This window comes from Coregonus lavaretus (assembly GCF_964263955.1).
Source record: "Coregonus lavaretus genome assembly, chromosome: 1".
Classification (NCBI taxonomy): domain Eukaryota; kingdom Metazoa; phylum Chordata; class Actinopteri; order Salmoniformes; family Salmonidae; genus Coregonus; species Coregonus lavaretus.
This window is the reverse complement of record NC_139988.1, coordinates 80,668,731-80,684,173: the sequence shown is the minus strand read 5'-3', so window position 1 is coordinate 80,684,173 and position 15,443 is coordinate 80,668,731. Positions and strand designations below refer to the sequence as shown.

The following is a 15,443-nucleotide window of genomic DNA, read 5'->3' as shown; positions in this document are numbered from 1 at the left end:
GTGAAAAGAAAATATGGAAAAGACCGAGGCAAAAGGCTAAATAAATGTCAGGGTGAAGGGGCAGAGTGTGGAACATAGTAAGAGTCAAACAGATAAAGAGCTGGTGGTATTTAGGGTTTGTAGGGAAGGCAAAGCCAGAGGTGCAGGGGGAGAGAGATTGCGAGAGGGAAGGTCTGAGACAGAGAAAGCCCCCCCGCTGCCTCTGAATAGAGCCTCTCACACAGCAAAGGCCCCCCATCACAAATGTGACTACAGCTCGAATTTTGTGATTTCTCAATCGTCAAAGTGTCAGCATTCTTTTACTCCACACACAGACGCAGTTGCAGCACAAAGTTTTCTGCAGGCCACTTTTCTCTTTCACTCTACAGGCCTTCTCTCAGAATCTTTTTCTCAGTCTCATTTTATCCCAATTTTGCATGTCAGCGATCAAATGTTGAAGATATAGGACTTTCAGAAAACTTTTTGCATCATCATGATGATGTGGCAAGTCACAATTAGCTTTTTGAAAGTCTTATATCCTGAAAACTTGATTGCTGACAAGCAAAGCATTTTGGCACTGTATCAACAGTGGACTAATGAAAAAAATACCAAAAAATATTTTTTGGGGTGTGGATTATTCCTTTAATATTCTTTCTCAGTTTCTCTCCATCTCTCCCAGTCTCACTCACTTCTCAATCACAACTGAGCTGTGTTATATTAGGTACACCACCCCGTTCATGAAAATCGATCGCTCCTACAGACAGGTGGCAGTGGCTTGCTATATAAAGCAGGCAGACAGGCATTGAGGCTTTCAGTTACTGTTCGATTGAACGTTAGAATGGGCAAAATGGGTGGCCTACGAGACTTTGAGTGTGGTATGATCGTCGGTGCTAGGCATGCTGGATCCACTATCTCAGAAACAGCCGCCCTCCTGGGCTTTTCACACACGACAGTGTCTAGGGTTTCCAGAGAATGGTGCGACAAACAAAAAACATCCAGTCAGCGACAGTCCTGTGGGTGTAAACCGCTCGTTGATAAGAGAGGTCAAAAGAGAATGGCAAGAATCGTGCAAGCTAACAGGCGGGCCACAAAAAGACAAATAACGGCACAGTACAACAGTGGTGTGCAGAACGACATGTCGGAACACATAACTCCTCCATCCTTGTCATGGATGGGCTATTGCAGCAGACGACCACACCGGGTTCCACTCCTATCAGCTAAAAACAAGAAGAAGTGGCTCCAGTGGGCACGGGATCACCAACACTGGACAATTGAGGAGTGGAAAAACATGGCCTGGTCCAACGAATCCCGGTTCCTGTTGTGTCATGCTGATGGCAGAGTCAGGATTTGGCGTAAGCAGCATGAGTCCATGGACCCATCCTGCCTGGTGTCAACGGTACATACTGGTGGCAGTGGTGTACCGCCGTCCAATCTGCAGAAACTGCATGATGTCAGCATGGACCAACATTCCACCCCTGTGGAATGTTTCCGACTTGTAGAATCCATGCCCCGAAGAATTCAGGCTGTTCTGGAGACAAAGGGGAGTCCGACCCAGTACTAGATGTGAGTGTATATGGACTGTATATGTCTATATGTGTAACACCGTTCCTTTCTTCTCCCCCTGCTTCTAGCTGAGAGAGACAGATGCCAACCTGGGCAAGAGCTCCCGCATCCTAACCGGCATGCTGAGAAGGTAAGAGGCAGGTAGGGACCATGATTCTACTCCACCTCTCTGTAGATGTCTTCGCCTGTGTCATCAACCACATTTACATCCACTCATTTAAACACAAATACACTGTAGTAAGGCCTAGAAAGGCAGTCATACAGTACACAGTATACACAGATGGTAAATACATGTGTAATGAGCACATACATAAACTCAATCGCTCATGCACACTCAAACCCACATCTTATTTTTCCCAAATAGTATACTGTGCTGTTCTTCATAATCCTTTGTGAGTGAGAAAATATTGTGTTTTGAGACCGTTGTCTTATGAACATACATTATGTGAATGCCCCCTACATTGTAGTCAGTGGAAGCTAATCAGATGAGGAAGGGGAGGACCATCCTATTCAGTTAATATAAAATAAAAATAAACATTTTTAGATAAAACTATACTAACTATATTCACGTCATAAAAATAATAGATTAAAACACTTTTTGCAATGAAGGTCTACAGTAGCCTCAGCAGCACTTTCTGGGGCAGCACCATGGTGTAGCCGGAGGACAGCTATTTTCCATCCTCCTCTGGGTACATTGACTTCAACACAAAACCTAGAAGGCTCATGGTTCTCATCCCCTTCCATAGACTTACACAGTAATTATGACGACTTCCGGAGGATGTCCTCCAACCTATCAGAGCTCTTGCAGCATGAACTGACATGTTGTTCACCCAATCAAAGGATCAGAAAATGAATCTAGCATAAGCTACAGCTAGCTAGCACTGCAGTGCATAAAAGAGAGAGAAATATAATAGTTTTAACAGCTTTTAACAAATAACTTTCAAAAAGAGGAATGCTATTTATGTTAGCTAGCTAGCTTATGCTATCCAAAAGTGGAACGCTTCCAAGTCACTCTTCCAGGTAAGGTTTCGGTTGTATAAATGTATTGCCAACAGTGCCCGCCGGTGTAACTGCTAAACTGATTGCTGTACACTGTACTGTGTGATTGTAGCTGGTTTACTAACGCGTTAGTTCTAGTAGCTATGTTGACTATGACTTTAGCTAATAATGTGACAACGATGTAGGCCGTGTGTAGCGGTTGTGGTATGAGGGTTTGGCTTGAAGGTTTTTTCGCCTGGTCACAGACAGCTGTTGTGTTGTGCACTGAAGTCCACAAGCGAAGGGAAAAGGTGAGAGGAGGAGAGCGTGTAGATGCAAGAAGGAATTACTGTATACGATAAGCAAAGTGATGATGCTCATTATGGCCCTCACTACATATTCGTCGCCAAACCCACTGGCTCCAGGTCATCTATAAATCACTTCTAGGCAAATCCCCGCCTTATCTTAGATCATTGGTCACCATAGCAACACCCACCCGTAGTATGCGTTCCAGCAGGTATATTTCACTGGTCATCCCCAAAGCCAACACCTCCTTTGGCCGCCATTCCTTCCAGTTCTCTGCTGCAAATGACTGGAACGAACTACAAAAATCTCTGAAGCTGGAGACACTTATCTCCCTCACTAACTTTAAGCATCAGTTGTCAGAGCAGCTTACCGATCACTGCACCTGTACACAGCCCATCTGTAATTAGCCCACCCAACTACCTCATCCCCATATTGTTATTTACATTGTTATTTATTTTGCTCATTTGCACCCGTATCTCTATTTGCACATCATCTTCTGCACATCTATCACTCCAGTGTTAATACTAAATTGTAATTATTTTATACTATGGCCTATTTATTGCCTTACCTCCATAACTTACTACATTTGCACACACTGTATATATATTTTCTATTGTGTTATTGACTGTACGTTTTGTTTATTCCATATGTAACTCTGTGTTGTTATTGTTTTTATCGCACTGCTTTGCTTTATCTTGGCCAGGTCGCAGTTGTAAATGAGAACTTGTTCTCAACTGGCTTACCTGGTTAAATAAAGGTGAAATAAAAATAAATAAATGCTGTTTGTATGTGGCTGCTATGAAAGTGAACTGGTGTGCGGGTGATCAGCGGTGTATTCATTCCGCCGATTCTGTTTAGAAACGTTTCTTAAACGCAAGCAAAGCAAACGGAACAAAATGGGGTTAAACCTACTTGAATTTGTCCAGTAGAAACTCTAGTTTGCAACTCTTTGGACTGATGATTAGATGCAGGCAAGAGTGTGCAAGGCGGTATTGGATGTGTCACTGTCTGTCACTTTGATTACTCCAATTTGTCTCTTGACCTGTGCACCTACGTTATAAACTTTCATTCGTAGGCTAGGTTGTAGCAACCTCATGATGGGTATATCTCTCCCCCTCTCTCTCTCTCTCCTCCTCTCTCTCTCTCTCTCTCTCTCTCTCTCTCTCTCTCTCTCTCTGTCCCCTCGCTCTCTTTCTCTCGCTCTCTCTCTCTCTTCCTTACTCTTACACACATCTGTTCACTCACAAGCATACCAACCCCCGCCTAGCTCTCCTCTCTCTCGCTCTCTCTCGCTCTCTCTCGCTCTCTCTCTCCCTCACGCTCTCTCCCTCGCTCTCTCTCTCTCTCTCGCTCTCTCTCTCTCTCTCTCTCTCTATCTCTCTCGCTCTCTCTCTCCCTCTCTCTCCCTCACGCTCTCTCCCTCGCTCTCTTCTTTCTCTTTCTCTCTTCTCTCTCTCTCTCTCTCTCTCTCTCTCTCTCTCTCTCTCTCTCTTCCTTACTCTTACACACATCTGTTCACTCACAAGCATACCAACCCCCGCCTCGCTCTCCTCTCTCTCTCTCTCTCTCTCTCTCTCTCTCTCTCTCTCTCTCGCTCTCGCTCTCGCTCTCTCTCTCTCTCTCTATCTCTCGCTCTCTCTCTCCCTCTCTCTCCCTCATGCTCTCTCCCTCGCTCTCTCTCTCTTTCTCTTTCTCTCGCTCTCTCTCTCTTTCTCTCTCACGCTCTCTCTCTTTCTGTCTCCTCCCTCACTCTCCCCCTCGCTTTCTCTCTCTCTCTCGCTCTCTCTCTCCTTCTCTCTCGTCCACACACAGCTTAATGTCTTGTCACATCACCATTTTATAAAGTGCCTCTGCGCCTACCCCTGAACCGTGACGCCACGGTTTTGTTTCTTTTTTCTTTTTTTTATTGCCCACTGTGGTTTTTGATTAAGAGTAATATGTAAATGACACCAGCTAAATGTAAAATCCTGGGGCTAGGAAGGAAATGCCAATTGAAATAGATGCTTCAGTGCCTGTAGACAATCAGGGGCAGGCGGGGCAGCGTGGCAGCACTAGCAGGAGCCCAGGCAGGGCTGTGATGCCGACTGTAACCAATATTTCTGCATATGTCTCCATTTTGTCAAGTCTGATTAGAGGAGGCCTGGGCTCGCCTGGTGTCACCCAGAGCTGTCCAGAAATCATTCATCATCCAGCCCCCCTCCCTTGTCCTCTTCCGCCTTCCCTCCTCCCCCTGCTGCCACCACCCGAGCGCTAAAGTAAATAACACACACTTATTTCAATATTATCATATTCATGTTAAAGTTCAGCTGTCACCTAATGGGAAGACTTAATCAAACGTAGCATTTAAGAGCGGTAGCGCCTGCCTAGCGTGGCTCAGGCACGCCGCGCCTCAGCTTTCTCTGGTTAGTCCCAACTCAAATCAGGATTTATGAGGGCCTTTCTAAAGCGCGGCGGCCTCTAGCCTCTTCCCAAACGATGCCTTGCTTTCTGCTTCATGGGGCTTTGCGTTCTTCTTTTAACAAATACCAAGCATTTTTACTCCTTTTTTTTGCGTTTGAATAAAATAAAGTGTTTGGTTGTACGATTTTGTTTACTATTTTCATCTCTAAAAGCCAGTTATAACCAGAAAATGGGACAGAGAAACAAAGGTGTCACATGGCGTAGTTTTTATATTATATTTCGGGGGGGGGGGGGGGGGTGACTTTGTTTAGGCTGCTTTTGTGTTCTAAGCTTGCCAGTAGTGTGTGAAAGAGTTATACTGTTGTGTAAATGAGGCCAGTAGGTGAACCTCTACTACTCTGCTCTGCAACTTCAGCTCTGCTGCATAAATTGCCTTATGGTACTCATTTGCTACTCCCTTTTTCAACTCTTTTTTATTTATTTTTTCCAGTACAGAAATTCTCTTTACCTTAACTGTTAGAGGGTGACCGACCTCGTATTGACTATTTAATACTCTGAATGCAATAGGTATAACATAGTTCTATCAAGACTGTGAAAAGGAAATGAAGAGGAAAAAGGTAACATTTGAATTAAGACGCCGTTGGTCTTGTCACCTCTCCTTCTCTTTTTCTTCTGGTTGATCCTGAGGAGAGGGGAGCCACTCATTTGTAGATCAGTGCTTTGGTTCAAGGCAACTGATTAACTGAACGACGCTGAGAAAGAAACATCACTTCTCTAAGAAATACTCGAAGAGAAACACACATTAGTTGTTGATTGTGACAATAATTCAAATGGTATTTCTTTAACAATGTAATTATTGTTAGTGATACTAATTGTTTGAAATGGAACCCTGCTTCTACAGGAGGTCCCCAGGACTGGAGTTGAATAATGCTACTCCTATACTACAGTACATGGCCTGCCATGTCGTAGTCCCTCAATTACTTAGCCTAGTGTCGGCTGGTGGAGGGCTTCTTCCCCTTCACACTATTAAATTATTCATCTAATCATCTGAAGTCCTGAGATTTTTAATTGTATTGTCATGGTCATGGTGATCTCATTAACTTTTCATGCTTATGCCTGTTAAAGGAAATCATAATATTATTAAAAAGTAATAATCTCAATGATACTCATCGGGAGTGAAGCGGTATGAAATTGATAATGCACAATTATAACATTAATGGACACTTGTGCTGCTGTTCTTTCCAATGAAGAGCTGTAAGGGGTTCTGAAAATGTTGCATTAAGAGGTATTCAAGAATATAATACATGATTCAGTCATCAACCCAAGTAATATCAATCAGTTATTTTCTCAACTTGCTGCATCATATCAATTAATTAAGAGGAAATTGCACACTGCCTATTTTCTACATTACATGTTGTCAGATGGAACCCATGCTATGTAGCTGACAGAATGTGCAAGCTAGACCTTGGGAAGGGGAAGGCTGACAGATTTGAAGTTTTTATTGGTGGGACCACTGTCCTGGGAGCGGTGTAAGTTGGGCTGGTGGGGGAAGCAATGCCTGATTAGAGGAGCCACAGGCTCCAGCTCTATCATCAGTTACCTCAGTACCATGGTGCCCTGACACTACAGCCCTCACACCATGGACACAAAATGGCTCCCATGACTTTGCCCAACACAGGTGGACTGTCTGTGGCGGGAACGGAGCCGACTCCTGCTGCTACTGCAATCATGCCCAGCATCTCCTCCCAACCACTGCACACAGCAGAGCAGAGCAGCTGGAGAGTTGAGATGCAGCTCCAGACCCAGTTATGACCACTGGGGTTCTGGGAAGGTGGGGGTGGGTGGGGGGCAGTGTGAGGTCAAGGGGGTGGGATGTGGGTAGGAGGGGCTTGGTCTTCTCACTGGCGGCTGATCCTGCATGCAGGTGGTCGAGTCAGTCGCCAGTCAGATCAAAAAGTCAAACCCCTGGGTAGACCTCCCTTTGAAATGGGAATGGGGCTGAGATATCAGACAGAAAACATAAGCAAGCCCCGGCCGCAGAAGGGCTCCATATTCATGGCGGTAGCAGGGCTGGCAGCAGCAGCGGCAGGCAGGCAAGGGCCACAGACTTCAGAGGAGGGCTCTGGTCGCTCTGGACATTGATTAAGAGATCAGCCCCTTGGCCTGGTGCTAGGACTCTAGTCCCAGAATGCTAACTCCCTTCACATGACCGACGATGTGCAAATGCAGCATACCTTTCGCTAACTTGCTCCATCTTGGCCAAACACGTTGCTTGCTGAATTCTATCCTACACTGAGTATACCAAACATTAGAAACACCTTCCTAATATTGAGTTGCACCCCCCCCCCCCACCCCCCACACACACACACCTTTTGCACTCAGAACTGACTCTACAAGGTGTCGAAAGCCTTCCACAGGTATGCTGGCCCATTTTGACTCCAATGCTTCCCACAGTTGTCAAGTTGGCTGGATGTCTTTTGGGTGGTGGACCATTTTTGATACACACAGGAAACTATTGAGCTACAGAATTGCAGTTCTTGACACACTCAAACCAGTGCGCCTGGCACCTACCACTATACCCTGTTCATAGGCACTTAAATATTTTGTCTTGCCTATTCACCCTCTGAATGGTACACATACACAATCCATGTCTCAATTATCTCAAGGCTTAAAAATCCTTCTTTAACCTGTCTCCTCCCCTTCATTTACACTGATTTGAAGTGGATTTAACAAGTGACATCAATAAGGGATCATAGCTTTCACCTGGATTCACCTGGACAGTCTATGTCATGGAACGAGTTCCTAATGTTTTGTACACTCAGTGTATACTGGTACCCCTCAACCTGCACTAGCTCACTTGAGCCAGGGCTCATACACTGCAAACTGGTCTACCTGTGCTGCGTAATAGCTAACCACTATGCTAAGGCTAACATACATCCTGACATGGATAACCTTATGTGCATATGACCATTCACTATATCCCATGGATTTATTACATTTACATTTACATTTTAGTCATTTAGCAGACGCTCTTATCCAGAGCGACTTACAGGAGCAATTAGGGTTAAGTGCCTTGCTCAAGGGCACATCGACAGATTTTTCACCTAGTCGGCTCGGGGATTAGAACCAGAGACCTTTCGGTTACTGGCACAACGCTCTTAACCACTAAGCTACCTGCCGCCCATTACAATGACGGCCTACACCGGCCAAACCCGGACAACGCTGGGCCAATTGTGCGCCGCCCTATGGGACGCCGCCCTATTTATACGATGTATGTCTGAACAATTCATTTTATTGCTAGTACATACAGTGATGGGCTCCCGAGTGGCGCAGCGGTCTAAGGCACTGCATCACAGTGCTTGAGGCGTCACTACAGACCCCCTGGTTCGATTCCAGGCTGTATCACAACCGGCCGTGATTGGGAGTCCCATAGGGCGGCGCACAATTGGCCCAGCGTTGTCCGGGTTTGGCCGGTGTAGGCCGTCATTGTAAATAAGAATTTGTTCTTAACTGACTTCCCTAGTTAAATAAAGGTAAAATAAAAATGGTTAAAGGAACCTGACTTATTAGGACATTTTGTCCACACATTCTCATCTTCACACACCCTCCCTTCAGGAAAGCTGCGAGAGCCTCTCTCCCTTTTCATTCACTGAAAAAGAAGAGCAAGAGAAAAAAAGTGTGTTTCCCATTAAGGCGACATTCGCAAACAATGTCAGGAGAGAAGGAGATCAAAGAGCGCCGCCCCAGAAAAGCGCCGGGAGTAGGGGGGCTCTGATGTCCTGAAGATCTCCAAGTTTAGACCCTTTCCATCAGTATTGGCTGAGTTTCTCCCTTTCCCAGCGCTGGAATATTAACTATGTGATATGTAGGTCATATAATGAATGGAATTCAATTCCACCAGTGGGCTGTGGTGGGATGCAAATCGTAGGGAGTCTTGGGTGTCCTATTGAAGTGTTGTTGTGAAGTCGAACCAAAATATTTGATATTTTTAATTGAAGCTGAAAGATGGAACAAATTATATTTGTCTGTTTTCTCTCTTCTCCTTCCTCCATTTCAGTCCTTTTTTCCCCTGTTCTTTTTATTTTATTTGGTTTGCCTTTTTCGAGGAGGAGCGGAGGAAAAGCCTTGTTAGGATGCGGTAGTCAGGGGAGTTGGAGAGAGGCTTGGGTGGAGCAGTGGCGGAGGGGGCAAGGCATCTTCTCCCACTCGCGCGCACTCCTACACACACACTCTATATACACACACACACACACACACACAATCCCACACACTAGCTAGAATGCTCACACTCAGTCTATTTAATTTTCTGCTGTGCGAAGGTCAAACCTGCTTTTGAGTTTTCACCCACCTGTGTGCCATAATAGCTATTAAAATATTTTGTGAAAGTCATACAATTGATTTCCTGTTCCTGTCTTAAGAGTTCTGGTCAAATTGTAGCTCAGGCCCTCACACTGCCTCCCCAGGTACAGCACACCAGAGGAAGACTAATTTACGTTTACATTTTAGTCATTTAGCAGACGCTCTTATCCAGAGCAACTTATAGTTTATATACATTTTTCACTCCACTAGTATCTCTGCGTCACCACCAACGCCTTTGGCGAAATGAGAGCTTGGTCTTCCCAAAGCTACAGTTTGCGGTCCGAGTCACCACACACAGGCTCCAGGTACGAAGAATGGGCCTGCCATTGAGCCTCACCTGTCCACTCTGCTTCTGATGTGATGTTCACCTCATACAACCCTCACTGTCCGAATCACTTGTTTTAGCCACCTTTGTTTTAGGAGCCTGCTCATTAGAAAGAGTCTCATCCACATGGTGACCTTTGGTCAAAAGTCAACCAAAGTCTTGATAGGTCTGGTAATGTTTAAATGTTTTGAAGCAGCGTGTTTGATAAAAGGTCCCTGTTTTTCTTTTTTTATTGGGTAATATTTCCATTTGAACTCATTTATGCAAACCAGAGAGGCTGGAATAGCCATAGCCTAGCGCATATTGCCTATCCCAAGAGTAGTGGACCATCCCAACGGATGCCTCTCTTTGATCTGTTCTCTTTGTTGCGGCGGATAATTTCATGTACTACATTAGTACTCCGTTACCTCTCGTCTCACAATTTATTCAGCCTGGCTGATATCACTGACGCATTTGCTTTTCCTCCCTCTAGGTCGGCCTATTTTTGCCCTATCTGCTCCCTCTGTGAACTTCTCATGTTTTCCCCTTCTCTTTTCCTGGCAAACGAATGAATCGTAGCTGGCTGCCTCTTTCGCCCATCGCTGGCAAAGGCAGCTGGCTTTTGTTAGTGTGTTTGCTGTACATGAGCGTTCAGTAGGCCATACAGCCGTACGGTAGGGACAGCGTGTTGGAGCTCAGTGCCAAGTGTACAATGCTGAAAGACTTTAGGAGCAGGCCTCTGTGGAGATCTTTATTTAGACTAGACGGGCTTCATCACCAATCCACATAAATACGTTGATTGTGTAGCGATGGAAGCAATGGCAGACTGGGAGGAACTGCTTCTAGTGTCAAGCAAAAAACATTACGTTTTAAAGATGATTTCCTGCAATTCTACAGATTTTGTCATGGCTTATGCTGTGTTCTTATGCTGTCTGAGTGACTCAAACATTATAACAAAATCAATGAGGGCCCCATAGATTCTCCCTGACTGTCTAGTTTTTTTATTTTGGTGATTGTTAGTTCTCAAACATTTAAAAAGAAAAATATAGCCCCATTATCTTTTTGACATACTTTATATTTAGTTTTAGTCATTTAAGTTTACACTGAAAAAGTTTGACCGTCCCGAAAATGATTCCCACAATTTTTTTATCATATTTTTGGGAGTGGCGACAACAATTTAGCAGTGGCGGGCCACCGCTGCTAAATGAATATAGGGGAAACACTGCTGAAGGCCAGTATATTATTTTACAGTACATTGTCTGTTTGTGCGTGCAGGGCCTCCCGAGTTGCGCAGCGGTCTAAGGCACTGCATCGCAGTGCTTGAGGCGTCACTACAGACCCGGGTTCGATCCCAGGCTGTGTCACAGCGGCCGTGACCGGGAGACCCATGAGGCGGCGCACAATTGGCCCAGCATCGTCCGGGTTAGGGGAGGGTTTGGCTGGCCGGGATTTCCTTGTCCCATCGCGCTCTAGCGACTCTTTGTGGTGGGCCGGGCGCCTGCAAGCTGACTTCGGTCACCAGCTGGACGGTGTTTCCTCCGACACATTGGTGCAGCTGGCTTCCGGGTTAAGCGAGCAGTGTGTCAAGAAGCAGTGCGGCTTGGCAGGGTCGTGTTTCGGAGGACGCATGGCTCTCGACCTTCGCCTCTCCTGAGTCCGTAGGGGAGTTGCAGCGATGGGACAAGACTGTATCTACCAATTGGATGTCACGAAAGTGGGGAGAAAAAGGGGTAAAAGTAAAATATAAATAAAGAATAGTGTTAGTGCGCGCATGCACGGGTGTGTGCGTGCCTGTGTGTGTTTGGCTGCTGGGACAACGACTGGGTGCACCTCAGCCTCTTTACCAGCTGTTCCCGAGCCAAACAAGCAGCATTGCCACCTTTCTCTTTCTCTCTATTTTTCTCTCTTCCTCCACCTCTCCCATTAGAAAGTGCTGATGGGATGCTTTTGGATAAAGGAGAGAGACACAAACAAGCCTGGGCTGCAGAGAATGGGGTTGTTGACAAGGGCAAAGATGGGCTGTTGTTTTCTATAACGAATGCATTTGTTTATTGAGGGAAGAGTCTGTTAACGGACTAGCCCTGGCTTTCTCTTCACTCCATCATTAACACAACTACAGGTAACTGCCAAAAGAATGGAAAGACTTGAGTAAATGAGGGATACAAAGTATATTGAAAGCAGGTGCTTCCACACAGGTGTTGTTTCTAAGTTAAGTAAGCAATTAACATCCCATCATGCTCAGGGTCATGTATACAAATTAATGGCAGGCCATTATTCTGGCTACCATGGCTATACCCCCATAGAATGACAATGCCCCCATCCACAGGGCACATGTGGTCACTGAATGGTTTGATGAGCATGAAAACGATGTAAACCATATGCTATGGTCGTCTCAGTCACCAGATCTCAACCCAGTTGAACACTTATGGGAGATTCTGGAGCGGCGCCTGAGACTGTGTTTTCTACCAACAACCCTCTAAATGATGGAATTTCTTCTGGAAGAATGGTATCGCATCCCTCCAATAGAGTTCCAATCACTTGTATAAATCTATGGCAAGGTGCATTGAAGCTGGTGTCCCAACGTCCTTTTAAGACACTTTATGTTGGTCTTTCCTTTATGTTCGCATTCACCTGTATATTTGCAATGCCTATAGGCTTTAATGGTGGATTCAGATACTGCTTTTTATTTTTCTAGGTTTTGTTAGGATATTTCACTTACTTTAATATGTGATATTAATCTATCAACCCTACCCTACTTTTTGATTGTTTTGGAAGTTGCCTGGAAGTTGCCAAAGTTTGCAGTCTTGTGCAATACTTCGAAGCGATTTCAATTCCAGATGGCAATGTAACCTTTTAAAGATGATGAGCAGATACTGTTAGCATGTCACTTAAACGAGTGGAGTATACTGCCAGAGCACCCTATCAATCAACTAGTTTCCCACTCTGGAATGGAAGCCTTTACTCTCATACTTTTCCCAACACCGTGAGGTTGACCCTGTTTGACATTGAGGTGACTGCTTAGTCACCCTTTCTGTTTGCGTCCCGGTTGAGGCAGCCCCCCCCCCCCCCCCCCCCCGGCCGTTCCGACGAGCTGACTGGAGATCAGTGGCGCCGTCCCCCCCTTGAAGTGGCTCCAGGTGTCACTCCAAAGATACCCGTCTCGTTTGATCAGCCGTCGAGCACCTGTCGAGCTTTGGCACCCTCTGATTCGCCCATCAGACCAGAGAGACACACCAGTCTCACGTCCAAAAGTTCTGCCTCTACTTTTGAGTGATGGCAATGGGAGCTTGGTGGCAGTGGTATCGACGTGTAGTGGTGACAGTTAGGGGGAACTGGTCTGAATGCTGGTTTGATTACCTAACTCTTGAGAGTAGCCGTTGGGGAAAGCCTTGCTTCCCCTCACTGTAGAATAACAAAGCATGAAGGTGACTCCATATGGTTCTCCAGACCCAGACAAAACACAAAACAGCCACAACAACGAAAAGGAGATCTTATTCGAAGCCTTGTCTTACAAAGTACAAAAAACACACACTCTTCAACCATCTTAGAATGCTGTCCAAAGGAAATCCCTGCATTCTGGAGAAATGAAAGAAGAGCTAGTATGCAGAAGACGAAACAGATTAACCGAAAAGGAGGGAATGTTCTGTGGATAACTGTGCAGACACCGACACCTGCACTTCCTGTCTTTTATTCCCTGTTTCCATTTTATTCATCCTGTCTTTTCCACCTACTGTGTTTGCTGAAATTACAGGTGAGTCCCTACAATGTGGCGGGGGCCCTCTTTCATCAGGAAAAAGAGCGAGAGAGAAAGAGAGAGACGCACGCTTCTCGGTGGTGCCGTTTTGTTTGTGGAGCCCATTTTCCCTTTGTGTAGCTCGTGATAACTTATTCAGCGCGGCCCATTCATCCAGGGGTTGAGCGCGGGCGTCCGTCAAGACGAAAATAATGAGGCGACGGCGGCACGGAGTAGCTCCTCTCCCTTCGCCTGGGTCGTATCCCCCTCCCCCCTTCCTCTTCTCTTCCAGCCTCCTATTATCAACAGATTTAAATAGATAATAGGGGGGTCTTCTTCTGGACATTTTGAAGCAATTAGAACCTATCACACTGTTACTCCCCTGGCTGTCGTCCCTCCCAGCATGCCATTGTGAGTGTGTGTACGTCTGGGCTCTGCGCTCCTCGAAACAGCTGCCTCAGAGAATGCAGAATACTACTGCAGTTTTGGACACTGGCATGCATGTGGAAGAAGAGAGAGGCCTGGTTTGTCGCCATGTTTTAGAGCCATACAGACTCTAGCCCACTTGAGTATGTTGGGTTGGGCAGCATGCTATGCTTTGGCATGCCAGGACATGCCATCTCTGTGCCATGCCAGGACATGCCATCCCTGTGCCATGCCAGGACATGCCATCCCTGTGCCATGCCAGGACATGCCATCCCTGTGCCATGCCAAGCTGTTCTGTGCTGGGCTGTTTTAACCTGTCAATGGTTGCCAGGTTACCTTCCTTTCGCTCTATCTTTCTAACGTTATCTCATCTACCCCTCTTACTGTCGATGGACACATTGGTTTGTTGTGACTAAAAAAGGGGGTCAATACTTGACCTTCAATTTTTGGTACAGAGAGACTTGGTACAGGAGCTCAGATGTTTTCTTCAGCCCTGTAACTTTCCTCAAGTTTTTTTTAAACTCATTTTTACACTTGGAACAAACCAGATTCTCAGTGAGGGTTTAAGATCTTCAAATATTCTGCCCTTTGCGGTGGAATTTAATAATGCATCGGATCATCAGTACTCTCCATCTTTCAATGTTGTAGTGCCTTCATAATGGGAATAAGGCATTGTGTGTTTGATGGTTCAGATTTACTGCATTTACTTATAGAGCTTTCAGTCAAATGAATAGACAAATAGAATATCTGTTTTCTGTGTACCTGGTAGTTATCAGATTATGGAAAACCAGAGTAAATGTCTATCATGTCTTTGAGGGGGATCCTTATGTAGTGTGTGTAGACAATTGCACTGAGAAAACACATGAAGAAACATCACCTTAGACTGTTTTTTTGTTGGCATCTGGTTGGATGGTTAAGCTTAAGCTTTGTTGTTGTTGCATCTCTGATCTCTCTTTGGCTGGGTGTAAAAGCGTGAAATATTTACGAATTCTGAAATTCAACTTTATTCCTTTATATTCCTTCTCTTCTATCCTTTCAATCACATCTCCCTGTCTTGTCTGTCTGTCTCTGCCTCCCTCTCCTAACCTACCCTAGCATACCCCCATCTTGGATTTTCGAGGGTGGTTATGGAGAACACAATACAGGCCCGCTCGTTTTGAGATGTTGACGCTTTTGTGTTGCAGATAGCATAAAATATTCCCTTCATCACAATGGGAGGGAAAATAAAAACAGGACCACATTTTCAAGAGTACCATCACTCCCATCAAGCCTGGGCTTTGTTGGCTGTGGAGTTGAGAGGGGCTCCTATCATGCCTGCCCCTTCACGAAGGTTTCAGTCCCTCGTTTTTGAAAAGCTTCCAACCTTGAGATATTTTATGATTAACACAATGGGAC

The 15,443-nt window shown here is 45.5% G+C and overlaps 1 protein-coding gene across 3 annotated transcripts in view; it reads left to right on the top strand.

Moving 5' to 3' along the window:
• Positions 1-15,443, top strand: part of LOC311135246 (vesicle transport through interaction with t-SNAREs homolog 1A-like) — a 187,844-nt gene that overhangs the window by 114,720 nt on the left and 57,681 nt on the right. For 2 of the 3 annotated variants that reach the window (XM_084169186.1, XM_084169185.1), the window contains one exon: positions 1,611-1,672. In XM_084169186.1, coding sequence (XP_084025312.1) covers positions 1,611-1,672 — 62 coding nt within the window. Of the gene's footprint in view, positions 1-1,610; positions 1,684-15,443 lie in introns of all 3 variants that reach the window. The other variant, XM_084169187.1, reaches the window with a different exon arrangement.